Source organism: Opisthocomus hoazin, chromosome 11 (genome assembly GCF_030867145.1).
Source record: "Opisthocomus hoazin isolate bOpiHoa1 chromosome 11, bOpiHoa1.hap1, whole genome shotgun sequence".
Taxonomy (NCBI): Eukaryota; Metazoa; Chordata; class Aves; order Opisthocomiformes; family Opisthocomidae; genus Opisthocomus; species Opisthocomus hoazin.
The window spans coordinates 16,375,474-16,400,662 of record NC_134424.1 but is presented as its reverse complement, the minus strand read 5'-3'; the positions used below and the strand labels follow the sequence as shown (position 1 = coordinate 16,400,662).

General features: G+C 39.8%; 1 protein-coding gene across 21 annotated transcripts in view; it reads left to right on the top strand.

Moving 5' to 3' along the window:
- Positions 1–16,137: 16,137 nt before the first annotated feature.
- Positions 16,138–25,189, top strand: part of CACNA1D (calcium voltage-gated channel subunit alpha1 D) — a 195,671-nt gene continuing 186,619 nt past the window's right edge. For 20 of the 21 annotated variants that reach the window (XM_075433151.1, XM_075433166.1, XM_075433161.1 and 17 more), the window contains exons 1-3: positions 16,927–17,015; positions 19,179–19,497; positions 21,960–22,065. In XM_075433151.1, coding sequence (XP_075289266.1) covers positions 16,976–17,015; positions 19,179–19,497; positions 21,960–22,065 — 465 coding nt within the window. In that variant the 5' untranslated portion in view covers positions 16,927–16,975. Of the gene's footprint in view, positions 16,186–16,926; positions 17,016–19,178; positions 19,498–21,959; positions 22,066–25,189 lie in introns of those variants that run through there. The other variant, XM_075433149.1, reaches the window with a different exon arrangement.

Here is a 25,189-nt window from a genome sequence, read left to right as displayed (position 1 = left end):
CCATATTTAAAGGACTGCAGTCAATGGGAAACAACTGATGATGTATCCAGATGACAGAGTTTCCTTGGTGGGACATTCCTATGCTTTAAGAAAGTGAAAAATGCAGCCACAATTCAGAAATTAAAGGGATGGTGGACTGATCATCCCTATTTTGACATCCACTTCATTAACCCTATTCACACTGATGGACTCCCTAACATAAATGAAACTACTTTTTTGGAGAAAGGAATGTTCACTGTGTGTAAAATTGGCAGAAGTAGACTCTTAAAGGACTAAAGGAATAGTTTAGTAAAATTTCATTCTTCCTGTACATATTTAACTGCTTTCTGTCTAAGTCTATTTCTAAGGTTTTTTTTAATCCAGTTTTTCAGTACTAAATAATGTTTATGAAGGAATGATGGGAAGTTCAATAGTTGCTTCTTTTTCCAGATTTTTAATGGATTTGTGCAGGGAAAAGCTTTTTGTAAAAGTTGCCTTCAGGGAAATGTCTTTTACTTTCTCTGCAAAAGTATATTGCTATGACCATTAAAATGTGAGTTTGGAAATGAGAGTAGACAGTAGCAGATGAGGTGCCATTACTGTTGTTTTGGGAACTGGAAAAAGATGTGATTGCAAAGCGACAATTCCCTTCTTTTTGGAAGTCTAATCACTATTCTTCTGGGTGTTGTAGTTTCAGGAGTAAAGGGAATTAAAGGTATGTCCTAGTTATATATGAAGAAGCTGTTTCTAGTCAGTTTTGCACTCAATGTGTGGTCACAATTTTCGTAAAAATTATGTTTGAATATTATTATAAGAAAAGTACAATATATAAAATACACAGTGGGTGATCTTTTAAAATTCAGTTTAACTTAGTTCAGCATGAATGTGCACAGATATACTAGTTCATATCTTCAGCACTGTGAGTGAAGTGGCCAATTTAAGCACGTGATAGTAGAACTTCCCAGCTCACCATCATATGATATCTTTCCCTCTCTTTCAACACATTTTTTAATTGTAAATCCTGCTGCTTCTGAATCACTGATGCAGGCAATCTCCAGCAAAGCCATTAGCCATACCTTTAGCTGCAGGCACCTGCAAAAATCCCATTCATATCCTGACTTCCAGAGCTGGGAACAAATTACTTCTGAGGCACCTGCCCCAAAGGAACTAGACAATCATCAGCGTAAATTTAGAAGAACTTTACAGAAAATATTTTTGAAAAAAGGAGACAAAGAGTAAATAAAATACAATGCAGTACAGATACTCTATAAATAAATCACACATGAATGAAGTACAAAACTCGCACATCTACACTGTCAAACGGGATTTTGTAACAGGCTACCAGCCTATCGGGAAGGAAAGCTTACCCGACTGAAAAATCAGAGAGAAAGCTCTGAAGAAGGTCTACGCCTTCTAGATGGAAACCTCTCCAACAATGGTAATTGAACGTGAGAGAAACACCACCTCACAGCAAAGCTCTTACTATCTTTTCACAAATGTAGAGTTACTTTAACCTAGAAGGGCAAGTACATACGTGCATTTTGTCGTTCGCAGTGTTAACACTGCTAATTCTTTTGCTTCTTGCTTCTGATGCTGTGTAGCTGTTCTACTTCCTACTAGCTCAGCTGAATGAAATGGTGTCTGTCTGAGACCTGGGCTTCCTGTAGTTCCTTGCACTGTGAGCTTCTATATACATATTCAAATTACTTTCAATAGTTACTTACACTGTCTTATATGCTTGGCTTTCTTAATAGGTAACTGTTGTACCAAAGTTTCACAGACTGAGACAAATATTTGATTGCTTAGCTGAAATAAAATGATTAAATGTAAAGGTGAAAAATGTTATTGCATCGTTCTAGAAGGAGCTCTGGTCAAGAACTGACTTCCTTGTTTCCCTAGAATTTTTTGAATACTGTCCATAAAATCTTACCAAATCCAGAATCTGTGGTTTCTGGAAGATAAATATGTCTGCTTGTAATCAAACATAAGGTTTCTGTTGAGATACTGATACATCAATATAATGCAAAGGAAGGTCTGTACGTCTGTTAGCCTTATTGCATTTCCTATAATGATGTCTATTAAAAAAATTTCTCATTTTCCTGCTTGAATTCATGACATTACTGATTTTATTTATTTTTTGAAATTGAAATCAGAAATCAAAGGAATTCATGTTCAGTTTAAAGAAGAAATTCCAGTGTCTTTTATAGAAATCCCACAATCCCACCTACCCACTAATAGTCTTTCATGTTTTCAGTAATAGCTTTTGAATGTGGGGAGGTTTATGAACCATTAATTTGTGCCTTGGAAACATGCTGAAAGAATGATTTTCACTTAACATTGATTCTACATGACAGTCTATAAAGTAATGAGCTGTACATTTTGAAACCATAAGAGACCATTGTGACTGTCTATTTTGATCTATGCAATTTTATGAATGAATCATTGTATCACATCCAACAGCTATGACTGAAAGAGAAGTGAGTTTTTAGAAAAATACCCAACTTTGATTTGAAGGTATTCAGTGATGCAAAGTCCTTTGCAGGCCCACAGTATACACCTTCTCCACAAGGTACATCAGACAATTTTTAATACATTGTATGCCACACTGATGTTATCATCCTGGTTTAGTAATCAAAAGGACAGGTCAAATACCACAGAGAAGTCTAAATATAATACATTAATGAAGTTATTTTATCAAAACATCTCTTAGTCTCCGAAGAAAAAAATGTTGCAAGGTGGTCTGAAAGATTTGTTTTCCATTGTCCTATGCTGACTTGCATGAATTATATTACCTTCCTTTAGTTTTTTGTTGCTTAAAAATTCCAGTGCTGGCTTTTCTATTATTTTGCCCAGGATCGCTGTCAGGCTGACAGACCTATAATTACCCTGGTCTTTCCATTTACTCTGTTCAAATTTGGCATGATTTAGCTTTTTTTCTGTCAAGCTGAATTTTAGTATTGAATTCTCCTTCAAAGTTGGGAAATTGTCCTTGGAAATGTTAAAAATAATAACTGACACTGTATTGTTCACATCATGAAACCATAAGCATGTGTCGTTGAGATATAAAACTGTTTTCTAAATAATTAATCTTTATATCTAGAAAAAAAACCTGTAGCAGTGGAGGACAACTTAAAATATTATACTTTTTTTTTAAGAGTTAACTTTGCTGTAGTAAGAATTTGAATACTTATGTTCTTGAAGTGTTTAATTCAGTGGTCAGTGAACACAGAATGACTTTGCAGCACTGGAATTTCTGCATGCAGAAGTGCAAGTTGGGATGATAGGTTGTATTACTGCTTCAAGATTTATAATAGTTTATTTAGAGGTGAAATAACAAGTTAAAACAGAGAAGGACCATCTTGCTAGTTATTAAGTAATTCATAACAGCAAATTAATCTTCAGGAAAACTCAGAACCATCATGGGTTGATTATGAATTCAGTTGCATGTCCTTCAAGACAGCAGTCCAGTTTACCAAAGTACCACACTGCATTTTTAAATATCAAAGAAGTAACAGACACTTGAGCCCTTTTCTGGAATGGCCACATTCGTTCTTTATTTGTTGCAGACACACAAACAAAATCAGATGTTAGTTTTAGTAGCACTTTAAGTAACTAAACTATCATCCATAGTGAGTAAAGTCTTCACCTCACGAAAGCTCTGTAAAAGAAAAATTGTTTAGGAAACTTTTAAAAAAGAATATGCGAGTCTCTTAGATTTCTCTGTAGACTTCCACAGGTTAGCTACTTTAGTACTTTACATCCCATACTAATTAGTAGATGATGACTAATACTAAGCTCTAATGTTTCTCCTGGCTGCAACTTCATTGCCAAAATACCATGATTTGAAGGCTGTTTTTCCATTAAAAAGTATTACGCTATTCAATACAATGTACTTTCCTGAAGTTGGTTTACCTTTACAAATTTGATTCTACATATGCCCATTTTATTTCAGTGCCCATTTTAATGGCTTTAAATGATTGTGAGTTACTGCAATAGTATTACATAATTTTTCACAATTTTACTATATTATGGAGGTATTTAACTTTTTCCTTCTCATTTTCCATGAAAGCTCACTTAATATTAAAATGTGCCATTTTCATCTCTCTTGATAATAAATTTTGCTGTGGCTTATTTTATTTACAACTAGTTTTAGTAGTGATTCTGCTGGAAACCATGGGATCAATGTATATTTTATAGTGTGTAGAACCTATTGTGACAAATCTTACGTAACAAGTCCTTTGATACAAATAAGACTGTTAAAATTATGGATCTGAATCCTGCCTGCTCATACACTGTGTAGTCACTGGTTTGCTATCTAACATTGGTGAGTTTTCTTCCATTTAACCTTCATGACGTTGCCAGAATAGTTTCTGCAGCAAAAAGTGAAGTCCTAATGCTATTGAAATCAACAGCAGAGCTCCCTCTGGTTTCAGTAACTCCATGATTTTATCTTAAATACATAACCTTTCCTGACACTGATAAAATCAATACAAAGCAATGAAGGCTACTGTTTTGGGGTGTCTTGTGGTGTTGTTCTTACATGGGATGCAAGCCTACTGAAACCTTATTCTTTGGTGTCATAAGCACATACATAAACCTTTGTGCTGGCTGTCATTGCAAGGGGGAATTTTGCCCTGATGCAATAGATGTCTTCAGTGGCATTTTGCCTGCTTGCTCCAGCAAAACACTTGGCTCCAAGTTCTTCGTTGTCTGTGATCGCTCTGTAAAGCAATTAGCTAACTAGCCTTATTCTTAAAGCTGTGCTGACATCAGCAATGATGATGGTGGCCAAAGAGTTTTGGCAAGAGTCTCTTTAATGTAATGTCATCAGATAGAGCATCCATAGTAGTTTCAGTACAGCCTGAAACAGGGAATAGTGTAGGCTATTAGGGAAAAGTCAGTAAGTAGGTAAGAAACATATCCACACACATTTAAATTAAGCAGCATTCAATGACATAAAGGTGAAAAAACCACAAGGTTGTTTGAATGTGCATTTACAAAGACAGGTGTCTACAGAGAAAAAGAAATGTCAATTGCATAGTGGTGAGTTTATTTAGTGTGCAAAATCTGGGCAGAAGTGTTCTGAATCTGATGAAGAGAATAGTTGGAGAAAATGTATTTTGCAGCTTGTTTTGGCAGTTGTTAGGCTTCAGACATCACTTCAATAACCTCTTCACAGCAGAAAATGTGTTAATTAATCAAAGACAGTGATCAGTGTTATGCATACTTGGATGTAGAGAAACCAAGAAGGCACTAGCTTCTCTCTTTTTCTGTGGTTGACTAAATTACTTACTTGATACAAAAGATTTAATTAAACTAAGTTACGGCAAAATATTATGTTCTTTAATTTTGTCTGATAATATCTTTTGAATCTAAGAGGGTCAGTGAGTTCCTTCCTTCATGCTGCTAACTCTAAGGCCAGTGATTTCATGCAGGATGGGCCTGCTCACCTTTTATGCAAAGAGATGGTAGAATATAAGGTACACACCCTGGTGTGAAGGACTATCAGCATTTGGGTTATTTCACAGTGCTGAAATAGGGCTCATGACTGGTCCTGAAATACCCATTCTTTCCAATCTGCCATAAAATTTTAATAGAAACAGTCTTAATTCCCTGACACTGTGAATACGGGTGCTGCCACTCTCCAATGGTTCTGCCTAAGTAGTAAGCCACTGGTTTCTGTGAAAAAACAAGGACAGAAACTAGGCGGAGGTTGTAAACACTTCTGTCAGATTGACTTAACTTCAAAGTAATGGAAAATGAAGTTCCAAACATACTATATTTGCAAAGGTTGTCCCATTGTGGATTGCTATGGAATGCTTTTTATTTCTTCCTACACGGTTCCTGATCTCATGCTTTAATGTTGGTAGGATCACTCTGGCCACTCAGGTTATAATGAGTCATCTCTGCTTTCCTAGCTCTTTCAGATTTGGTTTCTGAAGGCTGGAATAACATCCACTTATTTTTGTGTTCACCTTGAGCTCTTTCTACAAAATCACCGTTGAAGTGTCACATTTGTTTGAAATTTTCTTTCAAGTGTATCTGTCACAAATAATCTAGCCTCACAGCTTCTCTGTATTATTGGTTATTCTAGATGGTACAAAGGTTAGTTCTTATTTCATTGCTCTTAAAATCTTATTTTTACAGTATCCTCTGGAAGTCGTGTTCTCTTTTCTGGCATTTCACTTTTCTTTACTGCATATATATTGAATAGAAGTGTGCATTTACATTTCTAGGTTTATCTTGTCATTTTGCTAAGTCCTCTCAGGCACAGGTTCTGTTAACAGCTTAGTAGCTAATTCCTTGTTGGTTTTCACATCACTTAAATATTTTGAGATCCTTTATTGTTTTTCTTTCCTTTCTGAGCAATCTTCTCACTTTGTCAGTTCTGGCAGCCTTTAACTGTACTGTTGTTGGGTTTGAGGTTTTTTTACAGCCTTTCAGTTTCAGTTCATAATTCTCTTAATCCTCTCCAGATTTCATGTTCTTATATATGTCATATACCCTCTATTTTTCCTCAAGAGCTCTTCTGACATTCTGAGTCATCCACATCAGTCTTATCCCTCTTTTATGCCTAGAATAGACCATCTTTCTCAAGCTCTCGCAATCCCTTGACCTCCCTCTCTTGCCCCAACTACTGTTTTGTTCATTATTTAGCACTGGATGTGTCTGGATTGAAAGAAATACCAGATCTCATGGAAGTCAATGATATTGAAGTGTCTGCCTATTTAGGGGAAGCATTGATGTTTAGCTTCAGTGGTTCTGAGTCAGTCTTTGCCCCCAGGCCACTGCCGCATTGCTGGCTCATTTGAGCAGCAGAGAAGGTGGTGCTTGGTGATGCAACAGGCACAGACAGAATAGATGCAGATTTTGCTCGCGGAAAGGTAAATGTGTATGTAAGCAGGATGCTTAGGCAGAGGTAAAAAATAAACTTAAATTGCTGTGTTTGCAAGATAATGTGCTGAATTTATGAGAAGCCAGAAAAAGTCCTTCTGTAGAGTATATCAGCTAATGCACTATGCATACAGGGCATCTGGTTTTACAGTGGGCATTTGCGCATCAGAAGGAAGATAAAACCCAAATCTTCATATTTTAATGTAATTTAAGTAGTGTTTCTGATTCATTTATAACATTGATATATTGTATCTGAAAACAGAATTAGAATTGAAGGATAGAGAAAAAGAGTATTTCACATGGGTTTACAGTGTAGCCTGTTTGACAAAAATCCAGCCTACTGAAGAAGCATTCCTGTCTATTTTTATATAGCTTGTTTCCCCATGTTTTCTTAGTAGTTTAACAGCTTAGTAGTCTAAAAAATAGATTCACAACAACCCTTTTTTGAAGTCCCTGTTACATTTGCTCTCTCCATAGTTCTGGAGCTGTACCTCCCAGGCATCTCAGCACCATGCCTCACTGCCATCAACAAGGAACATTTTAATGCCTCATTATAATAAGCTGTTCCCTAGCTAGGGTGAGTGTTCATGAGTGGGCATGTATGTTGTGTGTATCTCAGTACCTGCCTGCAGTGCACTTCCAGGCGAGAGCTACTTTTCAAGAATATAGGCAGCAGGAAAGTCAGCATTAGCGTTCTTCTCTTGTGTCAGATACTAAAACTAATAAAACATCTGCAGTCTTTTTTTTTTTCTTTTCTTGTTGTTGTCAAACCTGCCTGAAATATTTGAGCTGTTTTTTTCTCCTTTCCACTCTGAAAGAAAACATTCGACTAAATTTGTTCTCCAATTAGAACTGCTCTGTGGAGAGATGGCACTGATGGAAGGAGGTACTCTACAGATCTGTTTACATTCTGGCAATCCCGCACTATGTCTAGGGGCTGGTCTAATATCTGACATGAATTAATTTACCTTGGAGACTCTTGAAGTATATGCCTGACTGCAAGATGCTAAGAAATTGTATAATTAGCCAGGGATCTCCTTGGCAAAGGTCACAATAATTTGTACTTCCATTGAGAACATCATGTACTAAAGGCTAGAGCAGTTCTGAGGTTCCTCTGAGACATTAAATCTTCAAAAATAGTGATGGTTGAGACACAGTCTTTGCTAAGGTTTTTTAATAGTTGTGTTTGTCTCTTTCAAATTTGTTTAAATCTTGAATATTTTATCAAAATTGCGCAGGAATTTATGAGACATTGTGTAACATACAAGGTACAGCTGTAACATGCCCATGTTGTGTGACTTTAGAATATGACTTGGTAAGCGTAGGGCTCTCAAATGTGTTTTCTATTGCTAGGTACCTATATTAACTATATTATCTCTCAGGAGGCATACTAAACATAATTTCCCTCTCACCAAGTGTTGTTTTACCCACTGTATAATACAAAAAGTAGGTCAAAATGTGCTACAGCTAAGTAGAGCCCTTAAACCTAAATCAACTTAATCTAAGTTGAACTTCTAAGTGAAATTCACCATTTGGTTTGTTTACAATTTTCTAAATTCAGTATGAGACAAGAGGAAGCAATCTGTATCTTTAGAGAATTAAAATATGCCCATAAATAAGCTCAATCACTGGCCTTTGTATAGAACAAGACAAAAAACCCCCATATACTAAATCATCTGGAAGCTGAAAATAAATTCTCAGACTGTAGTCTACGTTGTTTTGTTTTTTGGGTTCTCTTAAACTGTGTATTTTTATGGAACAGCAAACACAGATTATGCCTTAGTAATTTTTATGGCTTCGGCATCTGTCCCTTGCTTTTATTCACATATATTCATAGCCGTAATCTCTAGTTTCTTGTTTGATGATGCAAACCTTTCAGATGCAGAAATGGATAAAAATCTTGCCAAGTCTAATGAGAGTCATTTGCAGGAATAATCCTTTTATTTGACAGGAAATAAAGACCCCAGGCAAAAAAAAAAAAAAGCATGCATATTAAATGACTGAAGATATTAGTGTCCACTGTTTTCATAGCTAGCTTTCTGCGTAAAGAAATGCTTGGAGAATTGCTCTATAACAACAAACTGGAAAAGCCCCAAGACATAATCCACCTGAGCCGAAGTTTTATTTTGCATGCATAATAGAGCTTTATTGTGTCTGAAATTGCAGAGTATGCTGACAGGTCTGTCAGCTATCTCAAGGAGATATCCATAATGGGATACACCCCTTTCACTGGGAAATGGCACCCTGCTTTGAGATGCCAGTTCCATGGTCGTTGAAAGGAGCTTTACACATAAGTTCAAAGCGGTAAGTGGACTGCATCATCAAGCCAACTGTATGAGGCAGGTGCTTATAGAATATTGAGATTTGGCTGCACTTGCAGATTTTCAATTAGTTTCAAGGGCATGCAGAAGAAAGCAAAAGTGTGACAGAATTTGTTAGTTTGTTTTACAAATATTAATATGATGCAACACTGGAATATTTCCATTAAATTAAACACGTCATAGCATATCCTCATTTGACATGCTTGGACAGTGGTGTCTCTGATGAAAACAAAACAGTCCCCAAACCGTCTAAGTAATGAATCGTACCCTACAAACACCTTCTGATAACTGCACCTGCTAGCTGAAAAGCGGGGAGTCCATTGTGTCCTAAAGGAATGTTTGCAGCTACTCTGTTACTGATTGAAAGCTCCTCTGTTGCCTCGTCTACTACTAGCATGATCCCTCCGCACTTTTCTATAGGGATTTGTTTCCCTAGTCTATTAAGCTGGTCTTTGTGTTATGAAGAGCTACACAGTGAAGTCCTATGATATGAATGGATATTTACTTTTCTTCCTTATTTATGCTTTTGTCCATTCGAACTCTTTGAACTGCAGTGAAAGCACTGTTGTCAAAGATTTGACCTAACATGGTTCTGTGTTTTGTTGAATGTCCCTATAAAGCCAAGAAGAATAATTTTTGGTAGGGTAGCAGTCTCGATATCCTACTGGATTCAGAGAGACAGGGAAAGGAATTTTTGAACAATATGCAACTCACAGATGTGTCTATGTATCCATAAAAACAAGGACTGAATATATATATGAGATATTAATGTAAAAGCCAAAGATGGGATCTTTACGTGACAGTCTCTGTTCTACCTAGCGAGGCACTTTAAAAGTTATTGTGCTGTCATCTACTGTTGAGATTTACCACAATTTTTAAAATATTTAATAATTGTAATGCTTTACTTCTGAGTAATGCAGCTCATTGGATCTACTTGTCAAATTTTAAAATGTCAAATTTTAAAGAAAAAGGGCTTTAAAAGCTTGCTCCAGATCTGAAAATCTAGACTTGTATTTTACTTCAGCAGCATTTTATGTTTTTTCCCCAATTCTCTAATGCAGTTACTGTGACTCCTCCCTCATTCTATAGGCCTGTGATTTTCATATTATCTGTGGTTCCTCTTCCAGTGTGGGGTGCCAACACCAACAAAGAGACATGACTACATCTTCTCCAGTAGGCACCGATTAGCACAGATAGAAAGCTTTAATTTTACAGTTGTTGTTAGCTCCTACTTCCTCTAAAACTTGTTTGTGCTTACTGCTAGCCCCATTTATTGTGAAACAAATACGGGCAAATCGTGCATGCCTTTGCTGCAACAGAATTTTGCCTTCCAACAAAATAAGCTCGGAATACATTTTGTATTGTATCCATTGCTGAACATGCAAATTAATTAATCAGATGAAAAGATAAATGTAAATATTTACTGTCAGTTTCTTGCTGTAAGTATAGGTTTTTGCACACTACATAGTGTGTATTCCTGTAAAAGGAAGAATGGCTCACGTGAAGCTGTGTCATGATGCAGCCCCAGAATGAAGTAGGACATTTCTTGACCTTGGTGTGCTCAACTGTGCAGCTGTAGGCTTCTTCAGGAGCTACTTTTGACTTTGACTCTCAAAGTCATTTGAAAAATTTGTTTGGAAAAGATTCTGCAGAGAAATTTGCTAAATTCATGTTTCCTGCATCTGGCAAGAGACAAACATTTTTTGAACCGCAGATAATGAGCTGTGTTCAGCAACTGGAGCACAGATAGGTAAACCTGAGAATTTGATTTCACTCTGTACTCTGCTACATGTTAAAAACCATGACTTAATACTTATTCCCTAATCTCCATAAGTGTCAGTTTCTTAATATTTAATACGGAGCTAATGAATTTTACTTCTTCTGGCAAAAATACTTCCAGATAACACAGCAGAAAAAGTTGACTTATAAGTGAAAAGTAAGCTTACATTTGAAAGGATACATTTGCACTTTCATAGGAGAAAACAAAGGGCTTTCTAGGAAGAGCAATGACTCTTGCACGAAAGCCTGTTTCCATTTGGGCTGGGGTCTTGGGCAGCGCCTCGGGTGGCTCCCACAGGGTGCAGTGGGAGAAGCTCCCGGGGCTGGAATTCCCACCTGACGCTGTCAGACCTGGCTGCCCCCTCTCCTGCTGCCTCCCGCGGTGCCTGCTGAGTGCTGGTGCTGCCTGGCTGTTGTCTCCTGCAGTTGCCGTGGGAGAGCCCCCACACAAACGTATTTGCTTCTGTTTAAAATCTGTGCAGTTTTTAGTAGTCTTCCAGCCTCCGGTGCGGGGTTTTGAAACTCCGTCACAAGCCACCGTCAGAATACCCTGCAGAAGCTGGAGTGTGGCTTGTATTTATAAAAGTTATTTGTTTGCATGAGGCACATGTGCTGATACTGTGAGTCATCCATCCATTTCACTGTGACATTTTCAAGCACAATTATGTGTAGCGGAATTTTTTTGGTAGCTGGCTATGTTGCCCATCTGTGAAATCATCATTCTACTGAGCACTAAAAATAGAGATGAAACTCTTCAGAGAAAATTTTGAATCTACTTAAATGACAGTTTGAAATGTGTTCCTGCAGTCAACAGTTTAAATATTTTCTATCCTAAATATGGATACTCTAAATTTAAGGTGATGTAGTCCTGCTGTCACCACTTCAGTTCACCTTGCTAGCACAGTGATATAGTTGGAAATAATTTCTGGCTAGGAACCCAGACTAGTGCCCACCAAAGCCAATTCACTGGGGCCTCAAATGACTAGGACTGGCATAGGCATGTAGGAGTTCTGGAAGGGAGATAACACACAGGGTGGAAAGTACTTACTAATAATGGTGGATCACCAGAGAAATATGTAGCAGAAAATCCATGACTGTAGATCACAGGAAACAGGGAGAAGATGAAAAAGACTACTAGGAAATGAAGCTTTGAGATAAAGAACAACAGAATATACAGCAACTTCTAAGTGGCTGTATTTTCAGTGAAATAATCAAAGCAAGTTGTGAAAAGATACGGTAAACACTGAGAAGAGTGAAGAACTATAGCTAGGAGAGGGAACTGATGGAAGAATATAAACTGTGTTGCTGAGTAATAGCATCCTAATTGAAGCCACAGAAAGCCAAAGAATCTAATTAGTCAGGAAAACACATTTAATTACATTCTTAGTAATTTGTTTTGAAAAAATCCAACTGGAGTTTAAGTTTAACAGATTTTCAATATGTTCCGAGCAGATTACACTGTCTATACTTGCATATAGAGAAAATGAAAAATATAGTTTCAGAGACATATACAAGAAATCATTTAATTCAAAATCTTGCTTGCAGTTGTCCCTTACTGTCTGGGTACCATTACATAGAGCTCTGCTGAGAAGATGGAAAAACTAAATTAGGACTTTTTTTGAGTTGGTAAGCATTACTGGAGACCATCACCCATTTCTTCAATTCACAGGCATTATGAGACATACTCGAAGCTATAAGCCAAACAAATGAAGAGAGCATGGTCTGTACACCCTGCTGCCTTCCCTCCCTCTCTCCCTCCCTGTTTCTGTACAAGTTTTCACAATGAGATTTTTTCACAAAATGTACAGCTAGATCTCCAGCTAGACTGAAGTAGTGTTACTCACTTCATTTACATTTAGCTTTCAAAAATTTGTATTTTTGGTGAGCTTATAGGCAAATGATTACATGGTAAGACTTCAGTGTGGTAGGTTTCTTGAATCTTGAATGTTGTTGTCAAACACTAAATAGCAGAGAAGAAAATAAAAATTATGCTCAGTATTAGGATACTCTGCTCACACAAATTAATAAAAAAACAATTATGCAAAACCGTAAAAGATTGTTCTTGCAGAGGGCAAATAAAAATTCAGTGTTATATCCTCTTGGAATTTTTTTACCTATTCAATCTAGAGTGTGGATAAGGTCAATAACATGAACAATTAAGCCTCCCTCTCATCGTCTTTATTCTACAGTGGATTAATGTATTTTAAAATCCATTTATATACATTTTTATCTATTTTTGAGATCCCAGTTAATGGGTTTTCAGAAGTATGCACTTTTTATAGTTGCCCATATAAACTACATTCATAATAACAAAGTGCTATTTTAAGTTCTTCAGAGAGTCACCATTACTTGTACTGACATCAGAAAGATGGTATTCACTGATTTGACATAAACAATAGGTGGACATATTTAAATTTCATCATGGTCTTTTTTAGATAAAAATTTCAGCTCTACCGTACTTCAGATGAGAAGAATGAAAATAGAAGTCTTTAGGCAGAAAGAAAAAGAGGATGCATCTGCAAATATATGCAAAATTGAAAGGAAATACATAACATGGATGAGAATGAATCCTGCAAGTCCTTGCTTGCAACATAGCCATCTTTCATTAAAATATTCCTCCCATCTATAAGGATAGTAATAGTTTAGTATATATTAGCATACTAATAACTTCAGCTGGACTATTAGAATTAATAATGGATTAACCCGCATGAGTGAGAATCTCTGCCTTGTTAAGGACTAGGCTAGTTCTGTTGCTTCCCATTTTTTATAAAATTACATATTTGCTGCGCACGTTCCTCCCACATGCATTGCAATTGGATTTGTTCTTTCTTCCTGAAATGAGCTGCTGTGCACTACTCCACAAGTTCATAGTGCCGGAAGTTTTGGTTAAATAGGTTTATCTTTCTGCACAACGCTCCGAAATTCTTAATGGGCTTCCACTCCTACGATGTTCATAAGAAGCTGCTTCTTTGGCCAGCTCTTTCCCTTAAGGAGAAGGAATCCCTGACAAGCAATAAATGTTATCAAGAGGGAAGTCGTAGTAATTTAGTTGCAAATCTGCAATAAAAGGATGGTAATATTATATGTACTTGTTCCCTGCTCTACCATTCTTTAACATATAAAGGAAGTACACTGAATATGGTATAGCACAGACTGTATGACAGATGAGGACATTTGTATTTTTTTTTGCCTGAAAAATGGTTGTTTCCATTCAAAATGCCATCACTTACTATGGTAGCTGGTATACGTTCTAAAACATCCATATAATGCTGGCCATTTCATCCAGGAATGAGTAACTAATATCGAAGTGACATAAAAGCGAAGCAATCTTAGTGAAATAATTAGACACAAGTTTCTAGAAGAAACAGGGAAAACAGCTGTTTAAAGAAGAGTTGATGGCTTTGGTAATTGGCACTTTTGGGACTAAATAGTATCAGTGTTCTTGAATACTTTCTCAAAACTTTCTAAAAGGACTTGCATTTATTTTTTAACTACAATTTCAATTTTGAAAATGTAGTAGATAATTAGATCTAGCAATAAAGGACCAGTTAGCTTTTGAAATATGCAAAACCATGCTCACAGGTTTGGACGAACTGTGAAAAAAAATTTCTCTCTGGTTCATGGTTTTATTGGGAGGCTCATGAAGTTGGGTTTTGAGAAGTGTTTGGTAGCTTCCAGTACATATTGCTATGGTCTGTTATAAGGACTGGAGGTTAGAAAATAGGCATTGGTGAGGCCAGAATCCAGGAGTTTCATGAAAGCATTTGCAAGGGAGGCAGCGCTTTTCTATGGGATGCCTTTTTGCTCGTGTTAGATCCAGGCCTTATTAGTTACGAATTTCTCACTAGTGCCTCAGTGCTTAACATCATAAGCCTTATTTAAAAAAAAAATGATTTAGATAGCTGAGTCTAGATTTGTAAAGGTGCTAAGAGCCTAAGCAGGTTAGGCACTAACTCCTGCTAAGCACGTTAGGTGCCTACTTCCAGTGCCTGCAGCGGTTTTTAGGCAACTGGTCTTGATTTAGACACTTATGAAAACACACCAAGCATTTTTGACACCCAAATATGTGACTGTCGAGAAAAGAAGTCCTAGTGACTTTCACGGATGTTTAAGGCAAGTACCTACGTGCATGGACTTCTAATCTGGAAAGGCATGTGCTGTAATGATGGAAACCTGTAAATGGGTGTGGTACCTTCCCAATTAAACCAAACCAGCAGATTAACTCCTCATTGCAACAGCTGAATCCACTAGGTCTGAAGATTATAAAAAAGGAAGTGCTCAAAGCCAGCTTAAGGTGTAGTATTGGGGTTTTCTCTCTTTGGGAATATTCTCTTTACATTAGTCTTGCTGCTAAGGTTTTTTTTTATCCTTCAGTTTATGAAGGTGGCACCAAAAGGGATAGGTTCCACCCAACAGCTTCTTATAAAGCTGGAGGATATCAGCAGTATTAAGGTTTTCTTGCTCTTCTAATTACTGTATGTAGCTGGTTTTTACCATTAATTAGATGGAGGCAGTTGTGGATGAAGGATGGCTAAAAAAGTGGATGGGGATAGGCATAAGGAAGTGGTAGAGGAAAGGGATAGTAGAACTAGTTGCACTGAAATGTTTACTGAACAAAATACAAACTTTGTCAAAGATAAAGGTTCAAAACCATCGGGTCTGATCATGGCTTGTTCAAAAAAATATCCTGAAATACTCTTTAAAAAATATTAGAAGGCATTCCTTGCAGAGAAAACTAATTTTGATGCGTCAATTCTGTTTTGAGTGTGTATGTCTATAATTCTTACTTTATCATATCACTTCCTGCTGAAGTACTGCCTTGCAGTAGCTGAAGGCAGCTGTGGCGGGTTCTCTCCCTTGCAGTGCACCCCATGGTCCCTCCGGCTGTGTCCGTCGGGACGCCTGGGGTGGTTTCAGGACCGATGAAACAAAATCTAAATGAAAGTTTGAGGGTCCTGCAGTGAAAGGTAACGCCAAGAGTGAAATTTTTTGAAGCCAGACTTATTTATTTGGATGAGCTTTGAAATTCTCGGCGTTCGCCTGGAGTCAGACCGACGGCATTCCGCCGGTTTCGCCAGGCCGGCGCAGGGCTCGGCGCGGAGTGACTGGCGGGGAAGGCGGAGGCCGAGGAGCGGGGCCGGCGGCGCGAGCGCGCTGGGGGAGAACAGAGCAGAGCGGGCACGGGTGGACGGGGACGGTCCGTCCCGGGCCGGTAAGCCTCGAGCTGTCAGCAGCGAGGGACGCGGTCGCGGGTGTGCGTGTGCGTGGAAGGAGAGACGCTAAAGCCGCTCACGTCTGGGCGCTGCCCCGGGCGTTAGACCGGCCCCTGCCCCGTGGGGCAGCGTGAGTCGGGCGGGCGGGGTACGCGGGGCACTGCGCGGCCCCAGGCGCCCTGAGGGGACCGGGCGGCCACCGCGGGGCAGGACGGCTGGGGACGGCGCAGCTGAGGGGCGGGAACCGGGTGCGGCGAGGGCGCGGAGCGGGAAAGGCTGCGCGGCGGCGAAGGGGTTAAGGCGGCGGCAGCAGCAGCAGCTCTATTTGCGGCTCCGGAGCTCCGGGCGATTAGCGAGCGGCTCCGCGCCCCCGCCCGGCCGCGGGAGCAGCAGGTGGCGGTGTCAGCAGCGAGGGAGTTAACCCTGTGGCGGCGGCAAGCAGCAACAGCAGGAGGAGGGGGACTGAGGAGGAGCAGGCAGCAGGAGGAGAGGGATTGAGGAGCAGGCAGCAGCAGCAGCAGCCGGGTTGCTAGGGATGGAGAGATCCCGTGTCACCCGGATGTGAGTGTCATGTTGGCCCAAACTCTGAGGGATCTGGCAGCGGCGAAGCATCGGCAGGAGGAGGAGGAGCCCCTCGCGCGTCGCTAGTCACTACCATGGGGGTCGGGTAGCGGGGAGCGCAGGGGGCAGCGCACACCTGGCTCGGGGTGGGGTGGGGGGCGTCTCTGCCCTTTTTTGCTTTTGGTTTTTTTTTCTTCATTTTCCTCTCTCACACTGGAGAAAGTGAGAATGATGCACCACCAGCAGCAGCCGGAGCGGCACCCAGAAGGTAAGAGCCGGAGCGCCCACCAAGGGCAGCGGCGTGCCCGGGGCCGAGGGGAGGGAGGGGGGAGCGGGGGAGGATTTGTGAAGGATTGGGGGGATTAGGGAAGGGGTTGAGGATGGGGTAGGTTTGGGATGGGGAAGGCATGAGCGGCTGGGTTCGAGGAGGGACCAGGACGGGCAGGGGATGAGGTGAAGGTGAGATCAGGTGCTGCCTTCGGCGTGTGACCGACATGGGAGCGGGTTTACGTGCGTCCGTCTCTTGCCCCGAGGCTATTAATATCAGCTGGCTGCGCTGGGGGAGGACACGTCTCGGTCTGCGCTTCCCTCCTATTCGTGTAATCGTGGATAAACCTGCCCGGAGATGCGCCGGGGCGGGAGGGCGGCGAGGGCGTAGGGCAGGGCGGGGGGAGCGCAGTGCTCGGCCCCCTGCCCTGCCGGGGCGAGGCGCGGCGCTCATCCCCTGCGCCGACGGGCTCCGGCGCTGCCACATCCCCCACCGCTGTTTTTAGATGGTTGCTCGCTCCTCAATTAGCAGCAAGTTTGGGGTTTTGCCCCTGCCGTGGGGGCTCCCCCCGGGGGACGCGGCCACCCGGGCTTTGTTTCCCTCTCGAGTACTGGTTTAGAAAGACGATGGGTAGATAGATGGGTGGATGCATGGGTGGGTGGGTGGTTTGTTTGCGCCGAGCCACGTTTCATGGCATCCCAAAGGGCAGGCGGAAGGCGGGGGACATGGCTGTGCCACTGCTTTTTTATTAAAAACAAAGGCGGCGGGGGGGAGCAGGGAAGCTTTGGGAGAGCGTCGGCGATGAGTCCCACCTTTGCCCCCGCGGCGGCACTGCCCCCCCCCCCCCCAGCTGTTTGAGGTCCGCTGGCCCGCGCTCGCCGCTCTGGTGCCCGCTCCCGCGGCAGCTCGGCCGCCCCCGTGGGCGACGCGCGCGGGCCCCATAGTGACACCCCCCCCCCCGCCCCCGCCGCCATCCCGGGGAGCCATTTTAGCGCTCCCGCGGCCCCTCGCCCCCGCCGCGCGCTGCCGCCCCGCACGCAGGCAGGGGCGCGAGCGGAGCGGGGCGGAGGCAAGCGGCGGATCCGGGCTCCTCCGCATCCACGCGTGTTCGCGGCTCTCGCTTCTTTCTCGTTGTCTGATCCCCCCCTCCCCGGTCTGGCAAAGGGGGGGTGTGTGTGCTTTTTGTGGCTTTCCTCTGTCTGACGAGCAGCGATCGCTGGGGAGCTGTTTTCCTCTCCCTCCTGGGTAGATCGGTTTCACAGCCATCCCGCCCGCCAGCCCGAATTCCCAGCACGTAAATTGTGCTGTTCCTCCATTTTTTTTTTTTCCCCCCACCCAGGCATCCTCAAGTTTTGAATTTCACTTAGGAGTCTCTCCTTCCTACAGGTGCATGTAGGAGTAGACTCTGTTGCTCTAGTCAGAGAGCTCGCGAGGAAAGATCCTTGCGTGGAGGCGGTGTTTTGCCTTCCTTGCTGTCATCTAGATAAAGAGGGCTCTATTATTATTATTTGGAAGGTGCAGTTTATTTTATAAATCCTTGTGAAAAACCAAAACCAAACCCCGTTCCTTGACAGTGGTTTCACAGTTGTAATTTCTAGTGTGAAAGATACCAGTGCTTTATATTTATCAGCAGATAATACAGGATTTTCCACTTGTGGGAGGCATCCATGCATTTTTCTTCGAAAATGCAGATTAGGGCAAGATTTAACTTGCTTACAAGACTTCCCCCCCCCCATGTTGGTTATTCTTAGTTGAACAATGTGTAAGTATTTTAAACAACTACTCTTTTTTACTACAATGAAGTGAGGAAATAGTAAATGTGAAGGTACTACAGCAAAGTTGATATTAAGGAGTATCTATGTTTTATTGAATAAATATTGTGACAGAAAAGCTGTCATCCAATTAGGAAAAAAATCAGTAAGTGGAAGAATCAAAACATGAAGTGTTTCTGTAGCCCTTGGATTAAACCTGAAGTTATAGTACTGATCCCTGAGCATCTTTTCTGCTCTTCAGCCTCATACATATGTGCATACAGTTGTGCTCTGTAGTGTATGTAATGGAAGCATCACATTGCCAAGAGGTCTTAAAATAATCTTTTTGCCAGAAATGTTATGACATTTAGCATAAAAAATTATAACAGTACTTTTTTCTTCTGTCCCACAGAGGTGAACTATGCAAGTAGCACCAGGATTCCTCTCCCTGGTGACGGACCAGCTATTCAGTCAAACAGTTCAGCACCATCCAAGCAAACTGTTCTATCTTGGCAAGCTGCAATTGATGCTGCTAGACAAGCAAAGGCTGCCCAAAATATGAGTACCACCACAGCCCAGCCTGTAGGATCTCTGTCCCAAAGAAAACGCCAGCAATATGCCAAGAGCAAAAAACAGGGTAACACGTCTAACAGTCGGCCACCCCGTGCCCTGTTCTGTTTATCCCTCAACAACCCAATACGAAGAGCCTGCATTAGCCTAGTAGAATGGAAGTATCCTTTGATGCAGTTTCGCTTTTACAATCTGTTCCTTGTGTTTTCTGAATGTATCAAGGGGATTGTTTTACAGCATCGCTTGTAGCATCTCAACTAATGCATTAGTTCACTTGCACGTGTGGGTAACTGTCGTTAATGTTGATGGTGGTTAATTTTGCTTAAATTGCTGTCAAAGATACCCTCTTAATTTGTGTCATAATGACATGGAATATCCTTTAGTGAAGTAAGTAGTTCAAAGTCAGAGAAGAGCTAGTAACTGTTCCTTTTTTCTTGGAGGAGATGGGGGAATGTTTTCAGAAACTTTGAAGTTACAAGCTTACCTTAGGTTCCAGCAAATCTCTGTATGGCATTTGTTGCCCTTCCAGATAAGGTTGAATGGATATGAGTGCATCTAGCAGTGTTAACTGGGGGATGACCTGACGTCAAACCTGTATCTTCCATATTCGTTTGGTGTATTGCCATTAGGGCAAATGAGTCAGATGCAGAAATCTTTTAAAAAAGATTATTTTTCCAAGTACTAAAAGTAGGGAAGATTTTTAGTTAAGCCAAGGGCTCACTTTAAGTACATGGAAGTGTCTGAAATATATTAATCTTCTGAATTTTTACAACATATGTCTACCACCAAACATACTTGGAAGCATGTACATCTGTAGATAGGAGATCAGATATACTGGCTGTATTTGTGATGGCTTGTATGCTGGGACAGAATGCTTTGTCTTTAGTTCAGTGGTTGTGATGACGAAGTATGTGGATTTCTTCGGCAGAACTGAGATCAGGTTGATTTGGTATGTTATTTAATTCTCAAAAAAGGTTTGAAACGGGAAATAGTTTTGTTTAGGTATGAGGTGAAAAATGTTTGCCTATTAGCCCTGGCAACATCCCTGTAATGGGAAACAGCTGTTCAAGAGAGCAGGTTACTGAAGTAAAACTTGTTTTCTTAACTTTAAACAGAACAGCAAACCTGGCAATAGGAACTGTTACTCATTTATACACCTTGTTTTCTTCAATTCTTTGAACATAATTTAATTGCAAATTAAAGAATCTGCTTTCATTTAAACTGGTAGAAGTCCAACTAATTTCAGTAAATTGGCCTCTCCTTGGCTAAGGTCAGTTAAATGAAATTACTGTGGATCTAGAGAATAACTCAGGGCAGAATATGTCCCTGTAGCACTACATCATAAAACAAGGTTGTCAATCTTACACTGGTACCATTTGTTCATTTCAGTCTGTAGAATGCTACATGTTAAGAGGCATGTTGTAACTTTATTTTGTACACAGCATAGCAGCTGTTGATGTTGACAGGCTTTGTGAACATAAACTCAGACCCTGAGGTGACAAACTTTTTGTAGGCCAACAAACAGAATGTAACAGATCCTAAGGGGTACATGGGCTTCCTAGCAGTTTTTTTCAGGAAAAAATATTTTAAACTGACAAAAATATGCTTTTGAGTATATTCAGTACTCTTGCCTCAATCTTCTATGGGACTATTCTGAACATGCATCAGGAAGTTTTGCATTGATTTGAGGAAAGGATATAAAAAAATCACGCTAAAGCCCAAAGTACTCCCTTTCCAAACTTCCATGAATAGGTTTATCTGGGTACCTCTGTGTTTGTAGTTATTAGAAAATAATGAAATACTTTGGAGGAAAGGCAAATTAATGCTAAACTGAAGTATGAACTTCATAGGCATGAATTTTCGGAAATACTTTTCTTCCTGGAAGACAAAAGGCATCTGCAGTTTTCAATTGCTGTCATCCAGATATGGTATAAAAAGTGCAGCTGTGATTCACGCTCTTGTCAGTGTGAAAGCCTATAGCCTCTCAGTATGCATGGCTGCCAAGCCAACAACGATATTCTTTTCCCTAATCTACTCACCTAAACTTTCATCTGTCATGGCCAAAGCAAAATTTTTCAGGAGTCCAGCTGTCAGAGACATGAAGAGTGGCTCAATTTTCCTGCATCCATTGTACAGCTTTCCAGCTCTCATACAGGAGAACAGTTGTGATTTGCTGGGAATCTTTCTCATATCCTACTATAAACTAGATCCCAAATGGTCCTCCTCCTTTGGACAGATACATTTCTGTTAAAATTAATAAAACTTATGTGAGCATATGAGGACAGAAGCACTCAATAAGTATTCTTTACCAATCATGATGACCCGTGTATTAATTTAAGAGTGTCTTAACTATATGCATCTCTGGAATTTAATATGAAGTGCTCTGTGGCAGGAAGTGTAATAGTTTTCTTCTTCAAAAAGAGGAGGATGTTGAAAGATCATTCTGGTGGAAAATAATATGGTATAGTGATATAACTAAAGGTGATGGAGTGTTTGTCACAGTTATCAGTCAAAAGATTGCCTTAAAACTAAGAATTGCTTTACAAGTGATGTTGAAAGGAGACCTAGACTGAAAAGTTTGTAGATACTCATAATTCATGAATTCCTTAACAAGATTTTCTAGACCATTTGACATATTTATACTATTGTCCATTTTTGCCAATTGTGTGGCCTTAGCTGTTTACATCCCATTCCCAGAAGATGATTCTAATTCAACTAATCATAATTTGGTGAGTACTCTTGAGTTTTTATTTTATATCTGTTTGCTATACATTTAAGTTGATGGTCTTGATTAGCTGCTGGTATTTGAGACTGTATTAAGTATAGATAATTATAGTTAAAAAAATAAATTTGGTATATAGTGATACTTTAAAATGTATATGGAATTGCTTTGGAGTTTTTTCAGTTTTAATATGTATTCCCTTACGTCCTGTGTTTAAGATAAGATTTTTCAGCAGTGACATTTTTTGGAGGAGAATGTGCATTAATATTATGCTGCATGTATATGTATATTTGTGTGGTACACAAACTTTATTTTGATTTTCTATTGTTTATATTTATTAAATATATTTACTAGCTGTTATTGTGTTTCTGACACTTGTTTCAATCCTGAAGTTTTACTGCCTTTCCTAATATACTTGTCTGTTTTCAATTTTTAATGGTGTTATTTAGCTGTATATTTTACTAGATGTTTTTGGTTTTAATGAGAGGGTGGTGGGAAATTTTATATTAATGCATTTTAAAGTGGTAGGAACATAATTGTGAATTTTAGTAGCAGTCACTGCTGGTATAAGTGATCTTTCAAACAGGGATGGTGCTGCAGTAAGTAGTGTGTAGAGGTATATTTCTTTGAAAATAGTATACCAACATTGTGCTTGAAAATATATAATGAAATCTAATTTTGTTTTAGTTCTCGATTTTATTAAAACTTAAAGCCTGTTACACTGAAGGATAATATTGAATTACATTGCAGTAATTTCATTATTTATACTAAACATCATCTTGAAACAATGGAGTTCAGTGGTCCGGTGCACTCAAAATCTGCATGTGACACTTTTTGGGAGGAAGAGGAGGTTTGTTCATGAAGAATTAATTTACATGGAAAATTTAGGTTTATATGATGTCTTCTATTTATGAACATGTTTGTGTAATTTGTGGTGTGTAAGCTTGTTTGTTTTCCTAAAAGTACTTATTCTGTGTGTGTGACCCATGTAATATATATTTTTGTTTATCAAGATTAAGCAAATATGGACAATAAAAAGTGCTGGCAAAAGGCAGAATAATTCAGGTCAATGTAAAGAACAATTTATGCAGCTGTGCATCTAGCCAACCAACAGTCTTTAGCTCTCCCTTTTTTTTTTTTTCCTGCCCCGAGAAATTCAGGGCACAAATCTCCATAGCTGTCAATCCACCAGGACATCCGCTAGTAACTAATTTCGTAAAGCATTACATGAAAAGGGTAAAGCAGTTAGTTGTGTCAGAGGCTAATCATTTGGAAACAAATGTTTTTAGCATTAGTTTTGTTAGGCTAATGTCTGGTATTTCTGACCTAATTCTACAACACGCTGGTGTTTACAGAGAAATCAATCTTTTCATCCCTGATTTTTCTTTTTTTTGTCTAATGTGACCAAGTTAGTCTAAGCAAAAATCACATTTTTTAGTAAGTGATCCTAATACATTTGAAGTAGAAAGGGTCTTGGACCACCCCCAATTATATGTATATAAAGTTTATTTTGCCATTTGAAGTCTCGCAAATTCCCATTTTAATTTGCATCCTGTTTATACTGATGTTGAGTAATTCTACTAAATTTGCTCAAAGAGCAGAATTTATCCTGACAATGTACTCTCAGGTGCTGGGACAGATTGATGCCTGATAAGGGAACACACAGGCACATCTTGTGTACCTGATCTAATTAGATAGTTCTGGAATGAGCAGCATTGGCTTTTCTTATGACTGAGGTTCTACATAATGAAATACACTAACCAGTGATCTGAGTTCACATGTCTTCCTCTGGTATTTCACTGACACTTCTTATAGTGTAGATACATAGATGTAGACTTCCTTTGCTGAAGTCTTAGTGTGGATTCAAGTGTACTGTGAGGGCATATCACATCATACTGGTCTAAAAAGCAGACCAAATCTTAAAAATCAATATTAAATCTTATGAATAGGTTTGGTAGAATTTTATCCCCCTGCAATTAGATGTGTTTGTCTTCCATGATCCTTACACTGCCGGTTTGATCTTGCTAGGAGACTGTACCCTACTCTGGCTTTAATTTAAATTCAGAAGTTGAGGAGAATAAGATAATCTCCTCTGTCCTTCCAGCCCAGCTGTTTGATCCTATCAGCCCCACAGCCTCTTCTTCCCCCTTTCCTCTTCTTGGACCCAGGCATCTGTTGACACTAGTACAGATTGCAGCACTTGTATCATTTAGTGCATTGTGGGGAGAGACCAGCATGAGGAACAGGAACACGGTCTGCCTCCAGTTCCTTCACTTCCTCATAAGGTAAACCCCAAAAGTTCAGCTTTATAAATTTTAGCTTGCGTAGGGATATTATATCTAGGGCTTGGTTCTTAGGGGGTAAATCAATGTTGCTTCATTGAGTTGAACAGATTAATTGCTTTCCATCAGCTAACTGAACTGGCTCATATTTTTTTTAACTTGTAAAAAGAAAAATTAAGTATTGATGCATGTGGATTTTTTAAACACAAAATGTACCTAATTTGTAATCGGCCATGGAAAGAGGAAGCAATGGTACAAGAAGGCAAAAACCAGTGGAACACTGGTAAGTGGGAACCAGAAATGGAAGCTTTTCTGGTTTTGCTTGGGCTGGGGAGAAGATTGCATGTATGAGAAGCTGAGCAGTGCAAGTGTTCATTCTTTGACTTCAGGAAGTCTGCAATGGCAACCTTGATCCAAGGGTGTATATGCAGAGCAGGTATTCATTCCCCTTTGTGATGGGATGTTAGAAGACAGCCTCTGTATGATGGAATTTCCAGGACTTGTAGGAGAAACCTGAGATACAATTTCTGTCTTCACCTGTGACTGAGTCAGTGAAACACTGACCGTATGTCAGCCACATAACCACTGGTTGAGCTGTCAGTGAGCCCTGTTCTTTCTCATGAATGTTTCAGCATGTGGTGTCTAATCAACATGAAGTCAATTATATGTTGCAGTAGTAATGGCAAAATAAATTTTAGCACAAACAAACATTTTAAGAAACAGGTAGATGTATCTTAAGAGAAATAATAAATCAAATGTATGCATATTTATGTATTTTTTTTTAAATAGGATGTACTTGGGTATCTGTTATTCTTGCATCTGAGTCAGTTTTTTATCTTAAGTATCTTT